Source organism: Cervus canadensis, chromosome 10, assembly GCF_019320065.1.
Source record: "Cervus canadensis isolate Bull #8, Minnesota chromosome 10, ASM1932006v1, whole genome shotgun sequence".
Classification (NCBI taxonomy): Eukaryota; Metazoa; Chordata; class Mammalia; order Artiodactyla; family Cervidae; genus Cervus; species Cervus canadensis.
The window spans coordinates 13,320,581-13,333,371 of NC_057395.1; the positions used below are offsets into that span (position 1 = coordinate 13,320,581).

At 35.4% G+C, this 12,791-nt stretch overlaps 1 protein-coding gene across 1 annotated transcript in view; it reads left to right on the forward strand.

Moving 5' to 3' along the window:
• The first annotated feature begins 58 nt into the window (after positions 1 to 58).
• ESF1 (ESF1 nucleolar pre-rRNA processing protein homolog) overlaps positions 59 to 12,791 on the forward strand; it is a 52,430-nt gene continuing 39,697 nt past the window's right edge. The window contains exons 1-7 of the mRNA XM_043478966.1: positions 59 to 312; positions 1,103 to 1,787; positions 5,552 to 5,955; positions 6,616 to 6,729; positions 8,650 to 8,750; positions 9,733 to 9,885; positions 12,351 to 12,465. Coding sequence (XP_043334901.1) covers positions 1,145 to 1,787; positions 5,552 to 5,955; positions 6,616 to 6,729; positions 8,650 to 8,750; positions 9,733 to 9,885; positions 12,351 to 12,465 — 1,530 coding nt within the window. The 5' untranslated portion in view covers positions 59 to 312; positions 1,103 to 1,144. The remainder of the gene's footprint in view (positions 313 to 1,102; positions 1,788 to 5,551; positions 5,956 to 6,615; positions 6,730 to 8,649; positions 8,751 to 9,732; positions 9,886 to 12,350; positions 12,466 to 12,791) is intronic.

The following is a 12,791-nucleotide window of genomic DNA, read 5'->3' on the forward strand; positions in this document are numbered from 1 at the left end:
TTCGCGTGCCATCACGGTGGTGTGTCTCGCAGAGGATTGTGGGTGTGGGGGCCCAATGTGACGCCGTGAGAGGATTCGGAGTCAGTGAGTGGAACTGGGCTCCAGAAGAAGAGGGACAGAGCCAGTATCCCAAAGATTCTCCTTCGGGTTTACGAGTGCCGCGCTCTTCCTCCTTGCCTTTCCGACCCCTCTCTTCAAGCTTCTTTGTTCCTCCTCCAGGTCGTGTTGAGGGACTTCAGCCCCAAAGCGGCTCTCTGAGGTTTGGGAGCTGGGAAGGAAGTCCTCGTTCCCTGGTGTTCCCGGCGTTACCTGGTGGGTAGGAGGGGCAGGTGGGCACCGGAGATGAGGGCGCGCGACCGAGGTGAGGTCAGGTCGCCTTCCTGTCTCCGAATATCTGGCGGAGGTCAAGTGCTTTCGTTCTGAACATCTATACGCTTTACCTCTGATAGTTGAATGAAACGTTTACCCCACAAGGCTGTTCTGAGGGTCAGATGTTAATGGTGCGTCATAACCAAACCTTGCTTTTGAAAAACAAAGCACTGCTACTTTGTATTTGTTAACTAGAGAGAGGCTTTACCTGGTTCACGAAGGGTGGTCGTATACAAAGGGGGAACTTTGTGAGCTAAACCTGAATTCATTTTGTTCAGTACAGCCTGGTCGAAGTAAAGGCTGTTCCAAACAAAACGAAGTTAGGATTAATGGAGAGAATGGGACCAAAATGTGAAGAAACAATAAGACCGACTGAGACTTAAGGATATTTTAATCATATTAGCTTTTACTCGTAACACATACAAATATAAAGTAGAAATATGGGATATTTAAGTGAGGGCAGTTGGCTAGTAATCATTTGCCTCCCTCCATAAAGACCTGGAATTCTGCTTGGTTTTGCCTTAAGTTTTATTTCTTCAAATGCTGTTCTCAAAAGAAGATATTATGATAATTTTTCTTTTCTGCATGTGACTCAAGATTCATTTGGGAAATGAAATTAGACCTCTTTTATTTTACTTAATGTAGCTTAGAATATAGTATTGTGAATTAGTATTTTCTCCAAGTATCTTACTTAATTTTATTACTAACCTTTCATTATGATTTTATTTTTTAGTATTTGATTTCTTCAGGCATTTGTCCAGTTACACATTTAAAAATGGCATCCAAACAAGAAATCATGAGTGACCAACGGTTCAGGCGTGTTGCAAAGGACCCAAGATTTTGGGAAATGCCAGAAAAGGATCGAAAAGTCAAAATTGACAAGAGATTTCGAGCAATGTTTCATGACAAAAAGTTCAAATTGAATTATGCTGTGGATAAAAGAGGACGTCCTATCAACCACAGCACTACAGAGGACTTGAAACGTTTTTACGACCTTTCAGATTCTGATTCGGATCTCTCTGATGAGGATAATAAAACACTGAGTCAAAAGAAAATGAGGAAGAAAAAACCCCAGACTATAAATGAAGTAGAGTCAAGAAATCTTGTTGAAGATAAAAAGAAAAAAAACAAAACAATTTGTCAAAAAGGTTCTGGAAATAAGAATGATTTAGATAACTCTGAGAGAACTCAGAAAATGAAAACTTCATGCAAATCTAAGAAGATAGACTCAGTAAGTCCTGAGAAAGATAGCAAAGAATTTACACAAAAAAGTACAAAAGGGGAAAAAAACACAGTCCAGCATAGCACAGACTCGTTTCCCAAAGGACAACTAAGAACGGTAGACTCAGGCACCTCTGAGATTGTTCAGTCTCCCAAGGTCAAGTATTCTGAGACAAGAAGAAGAAAAATGCAATCAGGTTGGTTGGAAAGAACTAAGGAATTTTTGGTATTATATTATTTATTCTTATACTGGTCTTTTAAAAAGGAAACATGTATAATTATTTTCATAGTATAGGAGTGGTCAGATACTTATTTGGAAGTATAAAGCTATGAAAGATAATACACCATAAGATAATTTTTGATTTGATGCCGTAATGGCTAGAAGAGAGACAAATAAAAGTATGAGTCTTGAAAGAGGCTAAACCAGTGATTTGATTTGTAGTGGGCATGAGTGACTGTTGTGTTCTCTAGGTAAAGTGTCACATGATCTCATGACGGGGTGAGACGAGATGTATCTGAAGAAAGAGAATAGAGTTGGGTACTCAGGTATTGCTTCATTTATTCAACTACTTTTAGTAACAAATATGTGGCAGATAGAACATTAAGACATGATTCCTCCCATTTTAGGGCTACTGCTAGTTTAAGTGATGCCTGTGCAAAAATTAGAAAAACATACGCCCTTCTGGACCCACAGAGCTTCCAGAGCTCACAGCTCTGTGAGCTGTGTCCTCTGGTGAGGACAGTACCTTTGAGGGAGGCACAGGTTCTTTTTCCCGAAAAGACAGACACGCTGTTCCTGCAGGGTGTGTGGCTTGGTGATTGGAGTTTGGCTTTGATTGCAGCCCTTCTTGACCCTTTGCAAATCAGCTTTTGCAAATAACTGCTTGCAACATTGTGCAGTAGCCCTGATCTGAAGCAGTACTGTCCAATAGAAGTATAATTTTGAATTTTCTATCGGACACATTAAAAAGTAAGAAACCGATGATTAATAGATATATGAATACACTCTATTTAACCTAATATGTCAAAAACTATTTCAATACATAATATAAAAATAGGATATTTTACATTCTGTTTTCTTACTATATCTAGTTGGACGAGCTGTTTTTCAGGTGCTCAGTTACCATATGTGGTTGCTGGCTACCATATTGGATAGTGCAGATATAAAGTGGAAGAAATCAGAACCATAATACATAATAGAGTAATTTTAAGTAGCGTAGAAGAAAAGGCCTCTGAGAATTTGGAGGAAGAGGTTACTCAAGATACAGTAATCAGTAAAATTTATAGGTGAAGTGCTATTTTGGTTGGAGTTTAGAAGAATTAAGTTTGGAATCCAGAGTATCCTACATGGAAAGAACTTTTTGAGCAGATGTTTGGTTGGGCTTGTTCAGGAGAGATCAGTATTCCTGTTTGATTAGATAATAAGATGTCTGAAGGGGTGAGTGAATAATAAAGCTAGAAATGATTATTTGATACTAAGTAAGAAATGTCTAAATTCTAGTTCATGTTTACAAGTTTTCTAAGCTAATTAGAATTGTCCTGTCTGGCAGCAGGAAATTTTGAATATTGGTGTTGCTGATCATTGGTGTTGTAATTGAAAACTGGTGATGTTCAGATAAGCCAGACAAAGGGTGGTTATGGTTACAGTACCCTAGCAGGGTAGCCATCAAGAAAAAGACAGAGAAATGTCTTGACAGGCCATGGTCACATTGGGAAGGTAGGAAGTATCAGGCAATGGACAGAATTCTAAATAACAGGGACTAAGGGGTCAGGAGTGAGATCTCATTCCATTTGTAGAGGAACCAGGCAGCAAACTGAGGTATAGGGAGAAGGGATGCAAGTCTGGTTACTGAAAATGGAAAATAAAATCAGATTGGGAACAGTAGCAAGGTTGGCCTGATGCTGTGTTTGTGAGCTAAGTTAGTCTAGCTGCCTTTAAATTTCAGTAGATTTAGAGTACTGGGTTAATATAATATGTCCAGTAATCCTTTGGATTTATTTTATGTTATCTTAAGTTTCTCAATAACCATGAGAAATTACGTTACTTAGGAAACAAGGTTAAAGTGATTTATGTAAGGCTACACAGACCTGTAACCCAAGTCTTTGAGTCTTTGTGCCCCACCTTGTTGCTTGCTGTAATTTTCATTGGTTCCTCAATCCAGGAAAAGCATTATCTATAAGTAGAGATTAAGTGACTCCACATATCACAATCTTTTGCTCATTATTATTCATCACTTACCATTCCAGCAACTACTGTGCCCAAGGGGCTTTTTAAGTGCTGTGAGGTAAAGGTGATGTGAGGAGCTGCAGTTTGATATTACATGTCATTTTAAAATGTTGCCCAGCACTTGTGTGCTTAAGAATTTAAGTAAGTTATTAGATGTGTGCAAAGAACGTGGACTGTAGCCCTGTTTTGAAATTTTAAAAATGGTAACATAAGTCATTAGTGAAAGAAAGGGAAAGTGAGAGTCTCTCAGTCCTGACTCTTTGTGACCTTATGGACTGTATAATTCTCCAGGCCAGAATACTGGAATGGGTAGCCTTTCCTTTCATGGGATCTTCCCAACCCAGGTCTCCTGCACTGCAGGCAGTTTCTTTACCAGCTGAGCCACAAGGGAAGCCCAAGAATACTAGAGTGGGTAGCCTATCCCTTCTCCAGTGGATCTTCCCAAACCAGGAATCAAATTGGGGTCTCCTGCATTGCAGGGGGATTCTTTACCAACTGAGCTGTCAAGGAATCCTTTAAATGAGTTACGATACATCCAAATATGTCTGTGACACATGAAGTTTTAAAAATAGGTTACAAAATTGAGTAGATGGTATGACCAGCTACTTAAAAACAAATTAGTGGGTGTATCATTGGAAACAAATTCAGAGTTACATACCAAAATAACCACCCAGTTACTTCTAAATGAAAAGTTACTAGTCATCTTTATTTTCTTCATCAAACCATATTTTTTTGTTTTTCTTTTGCAATGAGCAGTCATTACTTTTGTAATCAGAGGAAAAATAATAAAGCATTTTTTAAAAATAGGTAAGTAAGTAGTAGTATTTGCAGTCACTACCAGAGCATTGCCATCTAGAAACAGAGGCAGTTATTTTTGTATTCCCTCATTGTTTACTTATTTATTAGGTTATTTTTGTTCTTTGTATTCCCTCATTATTTAAAATAAGGTTTTGTACACAGTGGGCTTTGAACAAATATTTAGTGAATGAATAAATGTTACGAGTATACTTGATGTTGTCAAAAATATTAAAATACTAGATTGTTTAATTTGTTCAGTTTGTTATACAACCCCAAATGTGATATGTGTACCACTGTTAAATGTGAGACGATGTCTTCTTATCAGGTGATATTTAAACTATTTTTATATTAATAGTTATGTGGTTCAACATATTAGGGGAAAAAAGTAACCACCACATCACAGATATATGAAATCTGTGACTTCAGGGATATTGTTTAGAACAAGCTAATATTTTTAATTAAAAAAACATTCAACTTCATGAAAAATGTCAGTGATAGGCAAAAATCATGAAAATTGTATGATAATAACTGATGCTTAAGAAATACTGCAATACTAGATAGGAATGTGTCCCCAAGGTGTTATTTTAAGCAAGTTGTTTAAAAATGAATTCTGATGTTTATCTCATACTAATTTACCTTCATAATTGTGGTAGTTTTCTGATCCCATTTATAGAACTTAGGTTAATGCCCTTTTTAAGCTTTTTTTTAGTTATCTTTTATTACTCCCCACTCTTGTGATACTAAAATAAAGCTTAGTTCCTACTCTTCCTCCTAACAAAACTTCATTTGGTTAGGCATGAATTTTGTTGAATTTATATTTTCCTTTAGTCTGCTTCATGGAAATTATATTTTTACTGGATTTGAGGTCAAAATAACTTGGATTTAATTTAATTCAGTGTTTACATTTTCTTAATTTCTCCTTTGACCTTTTTGCAGTGGTTCCATTCATAATGGCAAGAGACAGTGATGGTCATGAAGACTCAACAGGTGGTAAAATGTTTGACAAAGATGCTCTGGAGGAAGATTCAGAAAGTGCTAGTGAAACAGGAAGTGATGAAGAATCTGAAGATGAAATTACAGGCATTTGTAGGGCTGCTGCTGCTGATCTTCATGATGAAGAAGAAGAAGATGATGATGATGATGGAATTGAAAATGATGAGGAAGACGAGGATAGTGAGGATAATGATGAAAGTGACAGTGGCCCTGATCTTGCAAGGGGCAAAGGAAATATAGAAACCAGTTCTGAAGATGAAGACGATATGGCAGATTTACTTCCAGAGGAATCTGGTTTTGAGCATGCTTGGAGAGAATTAGATAAAGATGCTCCTCGGGCTGATGAGGTAAACTTTTGAATAAATAAGATTATTTTGTCAAGAGTACAAGTAGCTGTTATGGATGGTAGGATTAATGTCATTAAATTGATAAGGTAAAGCTTTATTGGTAAATAATACTCTTGATGGTGATTCTAGTTAAAACTTCTTGATACAGAATATACCTATATAAAGTTAATATCTGTTCCAGCAGTTAGGGGTAAATTTCTATATAAATAATTAGAAGTTGTGAAATTTTTAGAAAATGGTTGTTTTAACTAGAAGTGTGTATCAGTTCCTACTGTACCTATTAGAAATGCTATAGATTAATATATATTAAAGTTTCCTACTCACTTATGGGTGGCAAAATAGCTTAACAAACTTGGTAGTTAAAGAATCAACCCATCCTCATGTTCTGATTCAAAAACTAAGAACCAAATAAGAGAAAGTGCTTTTCTGTTTACAGTTTTACTGTTGTGTGGCTCATCAGAAGTTTCCTTTTACATACTGAAATCACTTAGATAATCTTAGTGATTATCTTAGAAAATCACTTAGAGAAGAAATCACTTAGATAAATACTGTATTAATGATTTCAGGATTGGGGGAGAAGGCATTATATTTACTATATTAATTTTGCAAGCATTGGGAATGATCTAGATTATGTAATAAGTAATTTTTGTCATTTTTTAGATTACGTGTCGATTAGCAGTTTGCAACATGGATTGGGATAGATTGAAGGCAAAAGATTTGCTGGCTTTGTTCAATTCATTTAAACCTAAAGGAGGTGTTATATTTTCTGTAAAGGTGAGAATTTATTTCATTTTGAAGTAAGTATTTCTAAGCATTCTAAGTTAAATCCCTTTTTTTAATAGTCATAGTTTTCCTTTTAAGGAAAATAGTTAATCTGAAAGTTGTTCCAATACAGTTAGACAGAAAACTGATGAAACAAGTGTGAAGGTGAGAAAGGAACAGGTAAAATTATTGATCGGTTATATGATTGCATTTAATTATGAAAACCAAAATAATCAGTTGAAAAGCTTATTATAATAAAGCTCAGTAAAGGGACAGGGTATAAGATAAATATTTTTTAAAAATGCTTCATTACTAACATTAACAAGTAAAAGTCTATTTTTACTACCAGCAGAAATATATAAAAATCTTACAGATTACCTTATAAACACGACCTATATGAAGTAAGCTATAACACTTGATAAATAATTGAAAAATTTTGAGATACCGTATTTCTGGAAAGCCCACATAGTGATTAAGACTCTAGACTTTGCAGTGTGACAGACCTGTATTCAAATCTTGATTCTGACACATGCTATATGATTTTGTGCATTTTATTGATTATTTCTCAAATGTGTTTTCTCCTCTAAGGAGATACAACAGTAGTATTTCTTAAGGTAGTGGTAAGGATTCAATGAAAAGGAGATCATATGAGGTATTTACTACAGTGCCTGAAGCAACTCTAAATTACCGTTGTTCAGTTTAAATATTTAAGATATCAGTTCTATAGTTTTAGTATAGTTTCAGTCAAAATCTCAATGCAAATGAAAGTTAAGAAAAAGGTTGCCATTGGTCATCTAAGAGAATAAACAAGTGAGAATGACTCATAAGTCTTTGAGAAATCATACCAGTGTGAAAGGATGTACCCTACCAGTTATCACATCACAACATTTTATAACATTATAAACTTGCAGAAGTTTACAGGTTTGGGTAGAAGCATGGGGACAACTAAGCCTTCCCTCATAGCTCAGTTGGTAAAGAACCTGCCTGCAATCCAGGAGACCTCAGTTCGATTCCTGGGTCGGGAAGATCCCCTGGAGAAGGGATAGGCTACCCACTCTGGTATTCTTGGGCTTCCCTTGTGGCTTAGCTCGTAAAGAATCCACCTGCAATGTGGGACACCTGGGTTCGATCCCTGGGTTGGGAAAATCCTCTGGAGAAGGGAAAGAGTACCCACTCCAGTGTTCGGGCCTGGAGAAGTATAGTCCATGGGGTTGCAAAGAGTCGGACACAACTGAGCGACTTTCACTTTCACCTTTGCCAAATGATAGCCAGATGAAGTAAGGAAAAAACTAAAAATCAACCTATAGGCAGAATTGAAATAGAATGGTGTTTTTGTTAATATGTTTTAGGAGATGGGTAGTAGGAATCACTGGACTTATAAAGAGGAAAAACCACAAAGAATCAACATATGTGACTGCATATATGCTAAAAACTTCTACATTGAAAGCTGTTATGGTTTAAATCTGTTGCTCTGCATCATCCTATCTTACATGCATTGTGGATTAATTATTTTTAAATATAGTATTATTTATAGATGTATTAGAATAAACCTGGCTCGGCTTCATAGAAAAAAAAAACAAAACCTGTTTTATGAAAAACTTGGATTCCCTAGTTGATAAATTACATATTTCAAACAACTAAAAAAAGCATACATTAGTTAATAAATGAATATTAAACCTGGTAGTGACAAAACACTGAAGGTTAATATGATTATATTTCCTGACTCTCAAAAGTAGCCGGGATTAAAAAAATACCAAAGATTTAATTCAAATTATTTATCCAGTCATTTTTCACACACGGGAGCATGTATGTGGGTGCCATTCTTGCTGTTTGCATTCTGTCCAGTTGTTTAGAGTTCCTGACCTTCAAAGGTCTGTATATTTTGAGAAAAGGGAATTATAAATTACTTTGATCTTATATTTTTGTGTTTAGATATATCCTTCGGAGTTTGGAAAGGAGAGGATGAAGGAAGAGCATGTTCAAGGACCAGTGGAGTTATTAAGCATTCCTGAGGATGCTCCTGAAAAGGACTGGTATTAAACACTCTGGAAAAAAAAACTAAACTTCATATGAGTTTGTATCACTAATTCAGAATTCTGGTCACTTTCATAGTTGGAACTAAAGTTTATATTTGTGCCATTCATGGTTAAAACAGGTTGCAAAGAATGTTAAAGTCTGCCAGAAGTGGCACACTATTCCAAACACATTTTCTGTATATATTTATATTTCTGTATTCATGAAAGTAATTATTGCAGTTTTGAAAAACACTTCATGGTTAAACCTGAATCAGTAAGTTTTGTTTTTTTTCTTAGATGTTGATTTCTATGTAAAGGGCATTGAAACTATTTACCTCCAAGTTATATAGTTTTTCTTCGTTAAATAGAAAAATACAAGAATGCAAGAATAATAGAGAAAGTTCTTAATCATCATAATGTAGAGAAATAAACTTTTAAGTAGTTTTGAGTCCACTAGGTGGAGCTATATGTGCATGTAATAAAAATTGGTGGCAAATTTTTATTTGCCTGATGAAGACCCTCAAAGAATATGCTGTAGTTAAGTAAGTTGAACTTAAATACCATTTAGTCTTGACAACACATGAATAAAGTTTTATAAGATCAGGTATTTGTTTATAATAAAAGCTAGTGTGCTTTTCTAGCATATGTTATACTACAGTGGTCCTCTTCAGTGGATTTACTTGAGAAAGCCATATATGGTAATAAAACAAACAAAAAATAATCTAGCAATTAAAATTAGAGGTAGCCACATGTAATTCTTGCTTCCGTTTTCTAAATACAAAATTCCAGTCAAAATCCCTAGTCTGTACCTTGTCAAAATAATAAATTGCGCTTAAGTATTTAATGTTAGGCAAGAAGGCGATTCATAAAGGAAGATGGATTATAATAAAAGCCAGTTTGTAATATGTTTTTCTTGGAATGGTTACATTTCTTTTTTACAAGGAGAGAGGTATTTGTGTTCCTGTTTAAGTAAGCCTAATGAGTTTTTCCCCCTTTTTAGGGCCTCTAGAGAAAAACTGAGAGATTATCAATTCAAACGACTGAAATACTATTATGCAGTAGTAGACTGTGATTCTCCTGAAACAGCCGCTAAAATTTATGAGGATTGTGATGGCCTGGAATTCGAAAGCAGTTGTTCGTTTGTAGATCTAAGGTAACTAGTGTGTGGTACCAGTGTAACCTTGTAGCACAGTGTGACTGTGAGAACTGAGATGTTAGAATTGGCAGTGCTCGCTGTTGTTCCATTTTCTAAGAGGACTTCTCGCTTTCAGCAGAGTGCTCTCATAGAACATCACTCTTAAGAAAACTGAAATGAGAAAATGCTAAGTATTAGAAGTCACCTCACATTTATGTCCTTTCAGGTATGTCAGATGTGTTTTTAGGATGGCGGGTTTTATGTAATATTTCTTGGCAACTGTCTTTTAGAACTAGGAACCAGAGTGAAATAACTTTATCAAAAGCATTGAGATGGAGGCAAGGGAATTTGCTAATAGACTAGTGTCTCTCGATCTGTGCTGTCTAGTACAGTAGCCAGTAATCATGTCTGGCTTATTTACATTTAATTAAAAACTTAAAATTTTTAAATTCATTTGCTTAGTCACACTAAACACATTTCAAGTACTTAATGGCCACATGTTGGGCAGAACAGAAACAGAACTTTGATGACATCATCATAGAAAGTTCTATTGGACAGTGCTGGTGAGTAGATGGTCCTGCTGGCCTTGTCTTCAGACTTGGGCATTATTTCCACCATGTGCTCAGGCTTCACTGACCCAAGCTGAAAAACCTTAGGTGGTTGGGAATGTCTGTTCCAAGGAAACCAGGAAGCTAAACTTGTACCATTTTATCATTGGCCTAGTTCCTTGAACCCAGTAAACCATTCTACTGTGACACTGTCAGTAGAAATCATTTTTTTTTAAGATTTTTAATTTTAAATTAAGTATCAGTATATTAAGGCTTCTCTGGTGGCTCAGACAGTAAAGAGTCTGCTTGCAGTGCAGGAGACCTGGGTTCAATCCCTGCGTCAGGAAGGTCCCCTGGAGTAGGAAATGGCAACCCACTCCAGTATTCTTGCCTGGAGAGTTGCATGGACAGAAGATCCTGGCAGCTTACAGCCTGTGGGGTCACAAAGAGTTGGACACAACTAAGCAACTAATACGTAGACACATCAATATATTAAGAGCGTGCTTCACAATCATTGACTCTTTTTTTTTTTTCTTTTTTGTTTTATCCTCTACCTCTTGAACCTCCCTCTTGCTAGAAATCACTTCTTGGTATCCAAGTTTGTTAGAGGCTTTCTTGTCAAGATGAAATATTTTAGGGGAAAAAAAATGCATCAGTTGATACTCACTGACTTTTATACATCAAAAGCATTCTGACTCATAGAAAAATACAAATAAAATTTTTTGAATTGATAGTTTGGGGTAAGATTTTAGCATGCTTAAGTATATAGCAAGAAGGGCCTATCTCATCAAACAAGCTGTTTCCTTCTCTTTTTAATAATTTCAAAAGGAGGTGCTTGTTTTAAATGTATTCATTATACTCACTAAACATTAGAATGTCAAACTGCCTGTCATGAGTTCATGTTTACATGTTCTTCTCAGGATCATTTTCTTTCTTTTCCTTTTTGGGACATTTCCATGCAGTGTTAGAATAACCTCTGGCAGTACCTAGAAAATAAGATCAATGACCATGGAAAAAACTTACATCCCCTGTTTTATTTTGTCATATATAACTTCATAAAAGAAAGTTGAGTTTTCTGCTGCTATCCTATTATCTAGGGAACTCTATTCATCAGCCTCAAAATCATGCCTATTGACAGCGTTTAAAATATTGATCTCAGATGTTTATGTTTCTTCTACTAATTCTGTGCATAAGTATATGTGGTGGAGGATATTCTGTAGACCTAATAAACCTTCATTTTTCATTCCTTCCCTCAAATATCATTTTTGGTGCAATATATAGTTCATGCTTTTTTGGGTGTGTGGAAATAAAATTTATAAAAATGACAAAATCTAAATATAATAACCATGGATCATTTCTCTTTGCTTTTTTCCTCCCATTCATTAGCCTGATGGCTAAGAATTGTCACAGTTACAGTAACTAATTTACATTTAACTGCTATTATTTGTGACAAATTATAAGATAATATTAAGATTTTTAGTGTTGAAGAATCAGCCTTAAGCTTTTCATTATTTCAGTGATATCTTGTTCGTATGATACTTTATTTTCAGAGTACTTCCCCATTAATAATTCTGTCTGATCTTCAGAATATCATGAAGCAAGTCAGTGACTATGTTATCAGGAATCTAGGTCTTTTTGAAGCATGAGTCATGTGTGTTTACACCAGACTCATATTAACTGACTCTTAATGCAGGGTTTCTACCTACAGAGTTCACTTAGATTTAGTGGAATTACAGATTTATAACTTATGAACTTCAGAAGTTTTGTGCCAAGATTATTTCTAACATTGTTTACTTCATCTGCATGTGTGTTCTGTAGAACCTCTATGTGGTATGTATGTATAAACCATATTTAATTAGAAGACAATCTCAACTCTGGTTGTTTATCACTGCAGCATATGTTTAAATGAATTCATTTTTTTCCTTTGTTTCTTAGGTTTATACCAGATGATATTACTTTTGATGATGAGCCCAAGGATGTAGCCTCAGAAGTGGATTTAACAGCATACAAACCAAAATATTTCACATCTGCTGCAATGGGAACATCAACGGTATTTCTTCACTTTAGAAAGTGTATAGCTGGACTCCGTTGCTTTAAGAAAAGACTGTTATTTGCTTATAGCATCTTTAGAAATGCAAAGTATTCAAAGTTTTAATGCATAAGTACAAATAGAAATGAAACACAAGTGTATTTGCATTTTTATCTACCCCATCTATTTGAACCTGTTTCCAGATTTTTGTTATGCCTTTAAGCCTGAGTCAATTACCTGCAAATGTTTCTTTTCTCTCTTCTATCTTTCCTATACAGTCTTACTTAACCAGATTCTTTAATAAGTAATATGTCAGTTATTAGTATCCTACAGAGTAGGGGGAACGA